Source organism: Poecilia mexicana, unplaced genomic scaffold, assembly GCF_051168715.1.
Source record: "Poecilia mexicana isolate PSO_F unplaced genomic scaffold, ASM5116871v1 scaffold_2, whole genome shotgun sequence".
NCBI classification, from domain to species: domain Eukaryota; kingdom Metazoa; phylum Chordata; class Actinopteri; order Cyprinodontiformes; family Poeciliidae; genus Poecilia; species Poecilia mexicana.
Window position 1 is genome coordinate 18,052,877 of NW_028263371.1, and position 15,674 is coordinate 18,068,550.

The following is a 15,674-nucleotide window of genomic DNA, read 5'->3' on the forward strand; positions in this document are numbered from 1 at the left end:
TTAAATTGAGCGGAAAAGTCGTGGATCTACGGGACGTTTAATGAGGAAGATGGAGAGGATTGAATTATGTCTGCTAGACTGCTCCGGTTTGTGCCGCCAGCTGCTGTGTTCAGCCAGCCTCCTCGGGCAGCATGTGCCGCTAATAGCCTGATCATCTCCGTCCTCGTGGCCAGCTGCAGCAGATGGGTGCACCGAGCCGTGACCCTCCGCCACCCCCACGGACCCTCACAACCCCGACCTGGGGGACGGAGCACACCACCGACACACAGAAGAGACTCATGACCTGCATGCACCCACCCACCCACACACACACACACACACACACACACACACACACACACACACACACACACACACACACACACACACACACACACACACACACACACGCACACACGCATCTGGATGGCCGTCTCTGAGCCAGACGCTGCTGCTGCTCGCTCTGCAGATCCTGAGCTCTTTCACATTCTATCAGGTTATAACCTCAAACTTTCATGTATTTAATAAGGATCATATGAGGCAGACCAACACAAAGCAGTGCACAATTGAGAAGGAATATGATAAGTTTTTAACATTCTTTTCAAATGAAAAGCCCAAAGATGTGTCGTTTTCAGCCCCACTTACTCTGTTGAACTTGAATCAAATCCTACAGAAGTCAGCCAGGTAGTAGGGGTGCACCGATTTATCAGCTGGCCGATTTTCTTAATTTTGGGAAATTGGTGATCTGCCCATTTTTACACATGAAGCCGATCTTGTTCATCTATTTCTGTTTACTTCTGCAAAGGTTTTTCAATCAACCACTATCCTCTTGTGCTCTGCTGTGACAGAGGTCTGACTGACAGACTGGCCCACCAGGTCATGTCTATATTTTTGGAGTTAACAATAATCACCCTCACTGTTGGCAACTTATCGACTTTCTTGCCATGTTTAGCAACGTTTCAGATAAAAAATAAATTGGTATTGGCCAAAATCAGAATTAGCAGCTCAGGACTTTTAATATCCTGGTGGATCAGTCAGAAACATGCAACTGGTGAATCTTTACAAAGTAGTTAATAAAGTCGACTTGTGTCTAATGCAGCTGTTCAGTTTCAGCATCATGGACACCAAGGGAAGGTCAAAGTTCAGACTCAAATTTGGAGGATGACTGAGGTGTGACTGAATAAAAATGATTGGTTTGTAAAGTTCATCGACGTTTTCCATTCAGTCAGGCAAAAAGGTAACACTTTATTTGAAGGGGGTTGAATAAGACTGACATGACACTTTCATAAACATGACATATCACCTGTCATGAACATGAATAAGCCTTCATGAATATTTATGACTGTTGTCATAAAGCGTCATTCGGTAAATTATGACACTTTTAATACAAAGTTGACATTATTCGAAATGTCTTTGTTATGACAACTTGACATTAACCAATAAATCATTACTGATTAAACTTTACCTTTAATAACACAAAGTTACCTAATTTTTAAAGTGCAATCAGTAATACTTTTATAACAAATTTATATCATTAATGATTTATTGGTTAATGTCAAGTTGTCATAAAGACATTTTGAATAATGTGAACTTTGTATTAAAAGTGTCATAATTTACCAAATGACGCTTTATGACAACAGTCATAAATATTCATGAAGGCTTATTCATGTTCATGACAGGTGTTATGTCATGTTTATAACAGTGTCATGTCAGTCTTATTCACTCCCCTTCAAATAAAGTGTTACCGGCAAAACTTTTAGTCCTTACATGTGAAAAACTGGAAAAGTTGTTAGAGTTTTTCACCCACGATAAATCCACACCACTTATCATAAAACTTCGTCTGTAAATAATTTTGAAAAATAATTTCCTTCATCTGAACAATTAAACACTTTTTTTTGTCTGTTTCATGAAATCGCAATGAAATATGAAAGTTTCGGATTGCAAGGTCACACAGCATGGATAAGGAAGCTTTCAGAAATGTCAGGCATCAACAAAAAACCTCCAATAATCTACTCCTCAAAAACTAACATTACATAATTAAATACACATATTTCCTTTTTATTTTCTCCACACAAGAGTGTCTTCATGTTAGCTAGTTTTAGATAGACTCCCAGCATTGTTCTGCTGCAGAGAACAGATGCAGTAACTCGGCCTCCTGTGTACTAAAGCTGCACAGAGCATGGAGGCATTTTCCCACTTTCAGCAACACAAACTCCATCCTCCAGTGAGAGTTTAAAGTATTACAGAGGTCGACATCTAAAACTGCAAACAGCGCCACAGGCTGCAGCCACAGGTAAAGCTCTACAGTCCATCTCATCACAGCTCTGGATCTTTTTTGTCCCACCTGTTGCTTTTCAAAGCAGTTTTCTCCAAGTGGATTTTTTTGGACTCATTTATATCTTCTGGACTCTGATACAGACAGAACACCCCGGTCCGTCGGAGCCTCCTCTCCCGGCTCACCTGGCTCTTGTTGGCGGCCACCTTGGCAAACAAAGCCTGGGAGACTTTGGCTCTCTTCATCTCCTGCTGGATCTCGTCGTAGATGCCCGACGTGATGTTGACCAGCGACTCCAGCTTCAGAGGCAGGTCTGGGCCCGGGCCGGACGGCTTCGGCTGGGGGGGAGAGAAGAACAGTGCAGGGTCACAAAGTGATGGAGGTTCAACTTAGAAAGCCTCCGTTGAAACACACTGTTTGTTACCATTAGAAAGAGCGCCACCTGTGTAGCCCTTGAAGCAACAGTATGTAACTTCTATAAACAATATCTTTATTCCATATCTATTAATAATCTCACCATGTTGTGACTTTATGGTATGAGACAAATAATCTGTGAATAGATCGATCTGCTCCACCTCCTCCCTGAGTTTCTGTTGCCATCTGAAACAATGAACCACTCCCAATCAAAAACAACAAATCAGAGCCAGGAGGAGGGGCTTAGCGCTGTCAATCAATCTCATGTGCTCACAAAGTGTTGATGGCAGAGAAAACGATGCTATTCAGGGAGAACAGGAATAAGACAGACTGTGGGAGTTGTTGCTCTTCATCACCTGATGCCCATTTCCTCTCTGAAGCCACTCTGACATTTCTCTGCAGAGTGGAACCATGGGAGGGGAAGGCTATCAGCTGACGATCGAGGCGAGCCGCTCTCAGCAGACGCGCCGCGTTCTCTGCACATCTGCGGCACACGTCTCCACATGACCCGTGTTTACAGATCCAAGTCATTAAGAACCCCCTCTTTTGTCTCTTTGGGCTGTTTCTGTTCGAGCCGACGTGGGCTGGCTCTCCCAGAGCTTGTATACACAGCGTTTGAAGTCGTCCGCGAGACGTGCACGGACCAGCTCGCTTACATTCCCTCAGTGTAAACCATGCTAAGATAATTTTACATAGCCATAATAAGAACAGGGTAACATATTCATGGCTGCGGCCATGAATAGGCATATGCCCTGACATCAGAGGCGGCGCCTTATCACCGCCGCTGCCAAGCTGCTGGGTGAACTTGGAAGCATGCTGAATGCCGCTTTATTGTTTACCGCGAGCTCCTCTGGAGGCTTTTAAGGCTGCTTGGGGTCGGAGTTCTGGGCAGCAGTCAGATTAAAGATGGCAGATAACTCACAGAGTTGGAGATCTTCGTCTTGTTCTTCCAGATGGAGGCCCAGGTGTCCGGGGCTATTGGGTCGTCCAGGCTCCTCTCCCACACTTTCTATGCACAAACACACATAGAGGCCCAGTTCAACGTTTGCATCTCTTCGGATGTAAAAGAAAAAAAGAGAGAAAGAAATCTCTGTTTTTGTGTTTGTTGAGGTCGGAGGAGACTTCTAACCTGCGTGAGGCGCTGGGCTCCGGGGTTGGTGGAGTTGGAGGAGGGCAGCCCCACCGAGGGGTTCATGGTGCGCTCCCTCTCCTCCTGGTAGATGCGGTCTCTCTCGCTCTCCGGCAGGTTCAGGAAGTTCTGCATGGCCTTCAGGTTGACCAGCAGGGACTGGGACGCCGTGCGGGGGTCCTCCTCCTTCCTCAGGATCTCCGACAGCAAGCCCTGACCAACACAACCCAAACACATCGCCACTGTCACCCACTGCCCACCTTCAGAGTATTTAAAGGGACAGTTCAGGGCTTCAGTACTGAGGGGAAAAGACCAGGAGGACTTGGAGTGTCTTAAAGACGATTTGTTTTCCAGCCACATAACGCTGTTTTATAGCACAATGAGTTGTAATCAACTTGTTGATTTAATGCCTTAAAAGTGGGCCTCTGTGTCTTTAAAAGCTCCTGCTCTTTCTGAAACCGTGCCTCTAGGAAGACATTACAACATCACTCCTCTATTACAACAACGTTTTTGTATATTAAAGTAGTCTGTGTAATTAATTCCATCAGGTGCTTGCTAATTGCCGCTGGCTAGTCTGCAGGAGCTGAATCAGTTCTAAGGAGCAGCTGTGTCTCAAAGGCGGCGCTCGGTCCCATCAGGTGTTTTCCACAGCTAGATGGTTGTCATGGGAGATTTAAGGATTTCTCAAACATGCATGAAAGAATCAAGTCAAAACTCCGGATATGATTTTGATCAGGTTATAACATAATAATATGATGGAAAGTTTGAAAAAAAGTTGATTTCACATGATACTGCCCCTTTGAAACTCAACCATCTGCAAAGGTCACAGTGATTTATGTGAACACTAATCTGTGAGCCTTTAACCTGTGGTCACGTTTGCACACAGGCTGATTACCTTTTTAAATGTTCTGAAAACAGAAAAAGGAAAACTTCTTCTGTCCGAAAATTGAATGGAAAAGTAGCCAGTTAATAATCGGTAACGATTTAATGTTTTTTTTTTTTTTTTTTTTTTTTTTACATCCAAAAGGTATTTTGGATGCTTACTGTTTATATTTTCCTCGCTCTGTGTGTTTCACACAGGAAGATGATTGACGATGCACCGCCTCCAATCTCCAAAAGCCAAACCAATTCGCATCAGCTCCTCTTAATGTAACCCAATGCAAATGCTCGCAAAAACTGAGTTGTTTGGAACTTTGAAGTGGGCCTGAATCAAACTAAAACCAATCAATATAAATGTATGCTAAGTGAAGTGACGCATACCACCCGCTTATGAGCTTTGAAAAAACTGAACTGTGTCTTTCATATTTTATGAAACGTTTGACTTAGTTGCTTTCGCTTCCCCACTGTTTAGCAATGTGTGAAACAAAAGCAGTCTTTGGTTTGGATGAGCTATTGACTAGACAAACCAATCGCTGTGTGTTTGATATTTTTGGGTTAGAACTCATCAAACCCCGCTCCGTTCTCAGAATGGCACACACTCGTTTGTGTCCATTTGATGAATTTAGGTTTTTCCAGATATGTGGCCAGGCATTAGGAGCCAAACTTCTTGTCTTTGTTCTCATCTCCCCCAAAGAGACTTGGGGCCAGACAGCTTGCGGTTTTCCTTGGAGCAACTTTGCAAACCTCCATTATTATTATTACACATGCACCAATCAGGTTTTCACTGGTCAAAGCAGATTTATGATTTGATTTAAGATCTGACTTGCTGCTTTTGGGTTGATGTAATTAGGATATTACAGAACATGCCCGTGTTAATGTTTTCACCGACTGGAAAAGTTGGAGTTTTTACACTGGGTTGCAGTTAATGAGTAATGGAGGAAAATCAGGACCGAATCCAGGGGATTTTGGTCAATTTGATGAATCCAGTTTGATAGATTAATGCTAACCAAAAACATCTTAATTTGTACAGATTGTTCTCAACCACTATTTCAGTTCTAGGATTTATTTGTTTAAAACAAATATCACACAGTGTAATATTTTAAATGTCGTTCATTTGACTAGTTTTACACTCCAACTTTTTAAAGTTAAAGTAAGTCATATTAGCTTTTGTTATAAACACATTACTGATGTCGACTTACTTTCCTTTTGATCCATTTGATTATTTTGTCATTTTTTTTACTTTTGTATTATTTTTATAAGTAGTAAGTATTTATGAGAAAATACTTTATTTTAATTGGTTGGACAGTAATTTAAGCAATGATCTTAATGTTCAACGTGTAGCAATTATTAGCATCTGATCCTGTTTTCAGCTAAAACTGCCTCCTGTTTCTAAATGAGAAGGAAACTCTAGATGCCAAACAACTGGCAACGTTAGGCTATACCTGCAGAGTGATCCATGTCATTCTAAACAAAGCATATTTATAAAATAACTTCTAGTAATATTCTTGTGCTCATGAATGTCATATTGCCTTACCTAAAGGACTATCTTGGAAAACAGATAGAGTATCCTGAACGTAAGTGAGTGGATGTGTAAGTAAGTTACCGTGTAAATGCATAAGTCAGTTAATAAGTTAGTAAGCTAACTAAGCTAACACATACTGTGTATTAGTAGGCCGGTCAGGATAACAAATTTTGCTGGACGATAAATTGTCCCAGAAATTATTGCGATAAACAATAATATTGTTGTTTTGAGACCATTTTCAAGTGATATAATAGTAATGGTATAAAAATACAAAGACACATTCTTAAAGTTCAATCAACTTTAAGAATTAAATATTAGACGCTCCAATGAGCGTCTAATATTTAACGCTGGAACTAGAACACATTTTAAATATCCAAAATAAATAAACAAAATTAGAAAAAATAAATAAATTAATTATAAAGTCTCTGTAAACAAAAGTGTCCTTCAAAAAAAAAAAAGAAGAAAGATCTAGTTGAGACCAAAACACCAGCCTGAAGAATTTTGTCATCCAGTTTTTGGTAGAAACAGAAAACAATAAATTATGCAAATACAAATTACTGAGCTTGCTTTTAAATATCATGCAATTAATTGATTAATTGATTCATTGTGACAAGCCTGTGTATTAGCAATGAGCAAAACCAATTACTTGTTCAGTCTGGTGGAGAAACAGAGCTTCCAGTGGGATTTCTCAGCTGGATCTAACAACAGAACAAAGCGGACATCTGCGCAGGAGTCTTCTCCTCAAAGATGTACTCAAAAAATAGATATTTTATTATTTGGGCTGAGAACATTTAACCTGCTGGACTCCAATAAAAAATGTTTTTTAATGAATAAATGTTGCCATTGGTTATCGTTGGCTTCTAAATTGTTGATTGCCATCATTTCTGATGAGATCATCGATGTTCCCTGAATACAGGGCAGGTATTAACACGATGCTCTAATCCGAATATGAAAAGCTAAAAGAGGGTAAGCGTGTTGTTGATAGTGTGTGACCGGGTGACTTCACATGTAAGTGCGGCTCTATAAACAGACACAAAGCTGCCTCCCTCCATCACACCTGGCCTCCCTGAGCCTCCTCCTGTTACTCTGGCCTAATGGGGCGTGCTGTAACCAGCTCAGAGCAGCCTGAATGCATCAGGTGTTTGTGCCGCTGCGAACGCGGGGGAGCGGACCCAATGACCCGGGAAGCTGCTGCTAATCACAGGGACCACAGGACAGGAGAGAGGAGCCCTTCCATTATAGACGTTCTGATGCTTGGGATGGGCCACTGTGTGTCTTCAGCGGCTGAGAATGCAACAGTATGAAGCTACGGAGAGCATCACACACTGTAAAGCCTAATTAGTTCTCTTTACTTAAGAAAAATATATGCAAATTTGTTGCCTCCAAGTTCCCATTAGCTTCTATTAATTTAACTGATTGTGTAACATTAACTTGTGCAATTTTAGTGAGGGTGACTTCTATGTTTTCTGTCAAAATTTGAGCAAATAAAAAAAAAAAATTAAAAATTAAAACCAAGACCCAGGAGCTGTTTCGGTCAAATAGTTTTCTTTTTAAATAAGTATTTTCAAGTAAAATAAAATTTTAAAAAAGTGCTGTCGCGCTGCCACGGTTTATTCATTTTTCACTAGAAGCAGCTGTTAGCAAACACCTGGTGGGACTGTTGATCAGCTGAACTCATCATAGGAGCTACTTCTTATTGCAAAACTGGTAAAAATGTCGCTAAATGTTACTAGAGGAGAGATGTTGTGATGACTTCCTGGAGGCGGAGCTTCAGAGAGAGCAAAGGTTCTTAAACGACAGAGGCTCAATTACAAGGTGTTAAATCAAGTCAAATTTGGGTAACACTTTATTTGAAGGGGTGTGCATAAGACTGACATGACACTGTCATAAACATGACATAACACCTGTCATGAACATGAAGGAGTCTTTATGAATGTTTATGACAGTGGTCATGAAGTGTCATTTGGTAAATAACGACACTTTTAATGCAAAGTTGCTCTAAAAGTTGCTCTAAAAGTCCATTAAAAGTGCCAACTTTGCATGATTTTGTAAATTATGATAATTTAATGCTAAGTTGGCATTTTTAATGGACTTTCAATGCAACTTTTAGAGCAGCTTTGCATTAAAAGTGTCATTATTTACCAAATGACACTTCATGACAACTGTCATAAACATTCATAAAGACTCTTTTATGTTCATGACAGATGTTATGTCAGTCTTATGAACACCCCTTCAAATAAAGTGTTACCCAAATTTCTTTTAAGTCACATGTAAAATATACAGCATTTTTATAACAACTGGAGGAAACATAGTTACTTGATTGTGCTACAAATTGTGCCTGGAAAACACATAACACTTAACTAACTTTTAAAACCGTTTTACCTCAAAAACTTCTCAACTTATTTAAACTGAATGTTTTTGATTAAAGTTAACATTTTAATTCACCAACATAGTGTTAACAAAACCTTGACTGAAGTCGGGCTATATTCACTCATCTTTTTCAGTGAAACACATGGTAACACCCGACAGCGTAGCGCCCGATGCCCCAGATCTCATACCTGTGTGCGGTTGAAGGCCACCCTGGCGAACACGGCCTGGGACACGCTGGCCCTCTTCAGCTCATCCCTGACCTGCTGGTAGATTTCAGAGGACACCTCGGCGGCCGAAGGGTTGCTCCCGGGATGGTCGCCCGCTCCTTTGGAGGAACCCCGGGGGATGGGCGGGTGGTTGAGGAACTGCTGGTTGAGGCTCTGAGGGTGCTGATGGGCCAGCAGGCGGCTCACGGCCAGCTGCTGGTTGATGAGGTGGGCCATGGCGAGCTGTTGGCGAACCAGCTGTGGGGAGAGCTGTGGCGAGAGGAGCCCACCTGGCCCCAGCAGGGGCTGCAGCGCACCCGGCGGAGGCGGTGGAGGAGGAGGAGGCACCTGTCCTGTGCGGAGAGGGGGGCTGTGGTGGAGGGGGCCATGAGGTGATGGCTGCTGTTGGGGCGGAGGGGGCTGTTGGAGCGGCTGCGACGGGGCCTGAGGGTCCCCGGATCCGGCTTTGAGGAGGGGGCCGCCGGCACTCAGGTGGCTGAGCTGAGCCAGGTGGGGCGGGGGCCGCGGCCCCAGCACGCAGAAGTCCGACATGTTGTCCCTCTCAACTGGAGTCAGGAGAAGCAACGTTAAACAAGCACCAAAAAACAAACAAAAAAACAAAAAAACAAAAGCGACCTCAGAGAGTTAAAGTCTTACTTTTAATGTCTGCGGCGTCGCGACCAGTCCACATCTTCTCCAGATAGTCTCCTGCTTAAAACAATGAGCAGAGAGTCAGTAGCTGCGTCGACACTGGAATTACAAAAATAAATTGAATTTAGAAAAATGTTTTGCCACTGGGATGAGGTGGTTGTTCAGAGTTCAGAGTAAATTTCAGAGTTGAGGAAAGGGCCTGCACAGGAACTGTTATAACATTCATGCTAACTGCTCGTATAAAATGCTAAACTTGTTTAAAAAAATGTATTTATATGAGCTATATAATGTGTTTGCTCTTGTTTTAAAATGACCGAACCTGGCTGACCAGCAATCAGTCCGTCTCACAGCTTTGTTGACATATTTTCTAGAATTCTTAAATATTACATTATTGGACACAGGATCAAAGCTGTATGGAGACTGCAGATCGGAAATCTTTGCTAAAAAACTAATTTTTCATTTCATCAAAATTTGCATTTCATTTTTTCCTCATTCTCACTTCAGTTAATTTTGGGATATATTGTTAAAGAACCATGGTAAAAATAATAATCTCATGGAATATGAAAGCACTGCATTGCATGTTGTTGACATCCTCTTGCTTCGACATTTTAGGAGTATTGAAAATTATGGGTTGACATTTATCGCATCATTTATCATTTATCATGATAAATTTCTTATCATAAGAATTCCTATTTATTGTTGTCATAAGTTTCAGTTAATGAAGTTAAAAAGAACTAAACTGTCTGAATTCACAGAATTGTTAGTTTTACTATTTTCTCCTCTGCTTGTTCAAGGAAATTACCAATAAATATTAATTAGTGAAACAAATCCCATTTCTTTATGTAACTGGGATCCTAAAGAAGCATATTACAAACAAGTTTGTTTTTCAAGAGCTGTATTTGTGATTGCTGTGTTAGCTAAAAAAAAATCAGTAATAAAGAGTTCTTATCATCACTTTTATAATCATCACAATATTACCACAAAATATTATGATAAAACGTAAAGTCCATGTCGCCCAACCCATACTTCAGACTGCGTGAGTGCTGGCCTTACCTTTGATTTTCTTGTACTTCTTGTACCAACGGCCAAACTCTTGACATTTGGCAGTGGAGACGTTGGCATAGTAAGAACTGTTCACTATGGAGGAAATCATGCTCTGAGGGAAGGAGAGAGGAAAAAGATAAATAATAACTAACAACATATGAAATGCTTTGACTCACGCAACACCCACATAGCATTTACACACACACACCCACACACACACACACACACACACACAATAGAAGCAGAGAAACATTAATCATGACTGGAAGCCACCCATGGAAAGCCGAGCCAGCACAGTGCAGAAGGGGAATCTCCAGCCACACACACATATGCTAGCAATTAATGCAGCCATCGACACCCCCACCAGAGATGGCGTTAAACACAACATGCAAACACATTGCACACATTATGGGAGCAGGGCCGGGTGCCACACTTGTAGCTGGCTGAGGAGACGGTGCTTGGCATGAAGCAGCTGCAGTAACCAGAACCCGGTCTCCTGGGAGGTTGGAGGTGGATTCCTCCTGAATGGCCTACCTGAGACAGAGGACACTCCTTGGCCAGAGTGCTTTGGTTCATTTCCTTCAGCAGCTCCTTCAGAGCGTTCCTGACAGTCGCGTGGTTCCACTGCTCACAGGGCAGATCTTCCAGCTTCGCAAAGCTGCAACAAATCAAAGCCACACACACACACAGACACACACATCATTCATTACTATCCGTAGACACAAACGCATCAGTCACGCTAATCGTTTGGGACGTGTTTTACATCATTACACAGGGCGTGTTAGGAGAACCACTTCATCATAATTATTAAAAGTATTTAGAGGCAAACAAATGTAAGGCTGCTCCTTAAAGCAACATGTTCATGTGCCTAATCCCTTTATGCTGTAAAACTGATAGTTTTGACACTACAAGTTTGCTTAATTGAGCATTTTGAAATATTGGGAATATTATAATATTTTAAATTGGCTCCATGTGTAACAGTGAGAGGAGTCTATATCATAAGAACTGTGGATGAGTCAGAACCACAAACTGTCTGCTTCAAAGAGGGAAGAACACCAGAGCAGATACACCAGATGTACACTCCAGTCCTGTAGGTGGCAGTAGTTCATTTGAAGATTGTTTGAGCACTGAGTGAGAAGAAAGTTTGGTAAACAGTGGTTGAGTCTCCTACAGAGCACACCTGACCTGCATACTGCATAAAACATTTTCCTCTTTTATTGTCATAAATATCCAAAACATATTGGATAACATAGAAGAGTTTTGAGGGTGACAGTTAATTGGTTAAAGGGGCAGCATTATGTGTTTTCCAGCCACAGAGTGAGATTTTAGAGCACAACCAAGTAACTATGTTACCTTCAGTTGCTATAAGAATGCTGTATATATCAAATAACAATTAAAGGACATTTGAGTTTGAAATTTAACACCTTGAAATTGGGCCTGTTTCTCTTTAGGAAAGCTTTGCTCTGTCTGAAACTCCGCCTTCAGGAAGGTATCACAACGTGGCTCATCTTTTAACCCTTTAACAACATTTTTACCAGCATTGCTCAGAGAAGTAGCGCACATAATCGACTCATCAGATGTTTGTTAATTGCTGCTGGCTAGTATGAAGAAGCTGAGAGGGGGCGTCGTGGGAAAGAGCCGCTCTGTGAGGCAGACGCTTGGAAACTGCAGCTCTGAAGAGGTTGTTAGGTTCACCTAGGGGTTTTGCACAGCTGGATGGTTGCCATGGAGATCAAAGAGTTTCTCGAACATGCATAAAAGAATCAAGGCAACACTCTGGCTATGTTTTTGAGGATTAAATAACATATTAACATGATATAAATGTAAAAAAAGTCAGACTTTAAACACAGTCTGAGTGCCCCCAAGTGGTCAAATAAATAATTAGCCAAAATGAGTCAGAAAGTAGGTCGTGCTACCATCAGTTGGAGTCAGAGGAGAGTTTAACCTTAGAGTTCCATCGTGAACTTCTCTTTTTCTACTGTCTTTTTGTTGTTGTTTTTTTTTTTTTAGCTATTTTATTTTCAGCTTTAAATAAATGAGTCAGACTCTGAAAAATAGTCGCGCAGGAGCCCTGCCCTTGCTTTGGATACACACATAAACAAGCCTAGCTGGAATGTGCCACGACAATAGAAACAAATAAACCCTCTCATGTGGAGTTTATCAGTTCTTATCTGCTCATCAGGACTCTGCTTCATTTCTTCTCTGGAACCAGGACGTACCGAAGCACAGACCCCCCACCCCCCGACCCCTTCAATCCCGGTGAACACCTGACGCAGACAGATAGCAGATAGTTCTCCATCAGGGCTTTAGCATCTCAAAACCACTGCAGTCGCATCGGCAGCCCTGCAGACTAACAACCTGACCTCCAGCTGCGATCCTACAGACTTTTGAAACCAGAGCTGGTTGGAAGGAGGAAGTCTGACCTCTGCAGCTGAATGTGCAGCGTGACCATGTGATAGACCTCCATCAGCATGTCTGCCACGGTCGCTTCAGGCGCGTCTGTGAGGAAGTGGATGGGCAGAGGGTTCCACCGTCCCACCTTGATGATGCCTGGACACAAACAGAGAGGATCCATGCAAGTTTTAACATGTAGTCCTCATTTATTTGTTAAAAAAATCTTTAAAAAAAAAAGCACATATACTTGAGAGGCGCATTCCCTTATAATCTTTAGAAATCCTGTGATAACGTTAGAGTTTTTTATTTCTGTGGTGAGACATTTAGAGAGTTTTGCTGGCGTGGATTTTTTATTTTTTTTTGCATCTTTCTGAAAAGCAAGAGTATTCCGATTTTTCTCCAAGCTTGTGCATTGACGCGGATGACTTGACTCTATTGAAATTTCAGGAATAACGGAAATTTAATAGCCTGAAGTAGAGGAAAACAAAACAATAAAGAATAATTAGAAACAAGCACTTTGACTGTCTAGTTAATTAAAACCATCTGTCTGAGAAACGTTTCTCTCTCAAATATTACCACCCAGATTTTTTTTTTTTTACAGAACTTTCATGCTAAATTGGGAAGAAAGCTTACAGCACACACACACACACACACACACAAAAAAAATATTACACAAAGCTGCATTACACCAAGGGGGTCTGTGGGCCCCTTAGTATTTTTGAAATATCTGACCAACACCCCCATGTTCTCCCGATATGAAGCAAGAGCTGCAAGTGCCTGAACACAACCACAAAAATTGTCAGTCATGCCTAATATGCTGTGAGTGGAAACTGCTGAAAAACAAATGAAAAACATTTCTAAGCTCATCATGAGCAACAGCTGCTCCAGACTGTCAGATTCTAATGCTGCTGACTGACAGGTGAGCAGAACCACAGATTTTCAGACTGATGCTCCTGCACCTTTCATTCATAAAAATATATACGCATATATTTTTTTAATATAAAATAAATGAAAAGTTTTCATTTACATAAAAATATTCATATGAGATTACCAACAGTAGCCAGTTCACTCATTTAGTCCCCACTCCATGATGTTGGGTCAATGTGTAAAATTGAAACAAAAGCAGAGTGCAAAGATTTGCAAATCCTTTTCAACCTATATTCAATTGAATACACCAAACGATTAAATATTTTGTGTTCAAATGGGAACATTTTACTGATTTGTTTTCATTTTGATGCCTGCAGCAGGTTCCAAAAATGTTTGGACAGGGGAATGTTTACCACCATGTCCCATCACTTTTCATTATGGTGCCGACGGCAGATAAACGGTTTTCCTTTAATGGTACATTGTCTCTCTGCGATTACCACATTGAGCAGTGAGTACATGAGGATGATTGACAGCGCTAAGTCCCCCCTTCTGGCTCTGATTGCTTGTTTTTGACTGAGCTGTGCATTTCTTCAGACGGCGATAGCAGTTCAGAGAGGAAACTGTCACAACATGGTGACAGTTTCAACAAATATGTAAAAAAAGCAAAACTTTTTCTTTTTAATACTGATTACATACTGCAGCTTTAAAGGCAGACGCAGCCCAGAGACCTGTGGCGACTCTGGAGGAGCTGCAGAGATCAGTTTGCCATAAGTCACATAGCAAGACTTATGGTATAGGGAGACAATTAAATGAGACTAATGTGAAAGACTTTGTGTGACGGAAAACCAACAGTTCACCCTGAAAACAACCCCGCCTCCCGTCTGACTCACTTCAGGTTGTTTACCTTGAAATCTTTTTCATGTGTTAGAGCAGCGGTGGGCAACTCCAGGCCTGCAGGACCAGAGTCTCCCTGGTCCTGCAACTTTGGACCAGGGAGACATCAGGACAGCGGCACTCAAGGACCAGGATTGCCCAATCCTGTGTTAGAGTGGCCCACTTAAAGTCCAGAGCCAAACAACTGAACATTTAATGTTTCACGTTAAATCAGTGAAACATGTTTCTTGCAGAGTGTATTCCAGCTGAAGCAAACAGAAATTGGCCTTTTAAGAATTCAGTTTTTAATGTTTCAATGATGATGAAGTTATGATTTTATTTTTGTAAAATGTATTTGTGCACTATAAATCTTAAAACACTCCAGCAATGCAAGTTCAGCTCAGCACCGAGAGTCGCTTCTAGAAAATGTCACCAGACCACACAGACTGAGATCTGAAGCAACCTTAGCAATAAATTCAGCATTATGGTTGTATATCTGAAATTAAAAAGAGGGGAATATTATTTAGAGCAGCTATAGCGTGGCTTAAAGGCAGCAGTCCAATATTTGTGGTTGATGGGTAACTATAATACCAGTTCTTTATTTCTTTAAGCGCAAAAAATAATTACTAGTGACATTTTATGATTAAAGAGTGACCATAAAACACATTTTGTTTGCAAGAAACACAAAGAACATCAGAACCGTTACGCCTCAGACTCCCTTCAGCATGAAGCACTTCTATGAAATGTTGTTGGAAACGTACGACACTTTGCAAAAATATCCATGACCTTTGAACTTCCAACATATTTAGTCATCTCACAACCACAAATTTAAGTGTATTTTAAGTATATTTTATGCCAGCATTAATAAGATATTCCTCATAATCCTCATTGTAACGTAAATTGTAATAAAAAACCCCTCAAAATTCAAAATGAAGTCCCACTTTGCTTTGGTCCATCACATAGCATCTCCATGAAACACAGTAGCTGCATTTCCATTACAAATGTATGTAAAACATTTTCCGAAAAAAAAAAAACAACGCAATTTTGCAAGTGCAGAGTTTTCATTAAATA

The 15,674-nt window shown here is 41.2% G+C and overlaps 1 protein-coding gene across 4 annotated transcripts in view; it reads right to left on the reverse strand.

The window, feature by feature from the left end:
- The window catches only part of satb2 (SATB homeobox 2), a 63,990-nt gene that overhangs the window by 17,990 nt on the left and 30,326 nt on the right, over positions 1-15,674 (reverse strand). For 2 of the 4 annotated variants that reach the window (XM_014989752.2, XM_014989750.2), the window contains exons 4-11: positions 12,893-13,019; positions 11,004-11,127; positions 10,479-10,581; positions 9,432-9,482; positions 8,757-9,340; positions 3,798-4,010; positions 3,591-3,677; positions 2,440-2,592 (exon numbers count right to left, since the gene is read on the reverse strand). In XM_014989752.2, coding sequence (XP_014845238.2) covers positions 2,440-2,592; positions 3,591-3,677; positions 3,798-4,010; positions 8,757-9,340; positions 9,432-9,482; positions 10,479-10,581; positions 11,004-11,127; positions 12,893-13,019 — 1,442 coding nt within the window. Of the gene's footprint in view, positions 1-2,439; positions 2,593-3,590; positions 3,678-3,797; positions 4,011-8,756; positions 9,341-9,431; positions 9,486-10,478; positions 10,582-11,003; positions 11,128-12,892; positions 13,020-15,674 lie in introns of all 4 variants that reach the window. The other 2 variants (XM_014989749.2, XM_014989751.2) reach the window with 1 other exon arrangement.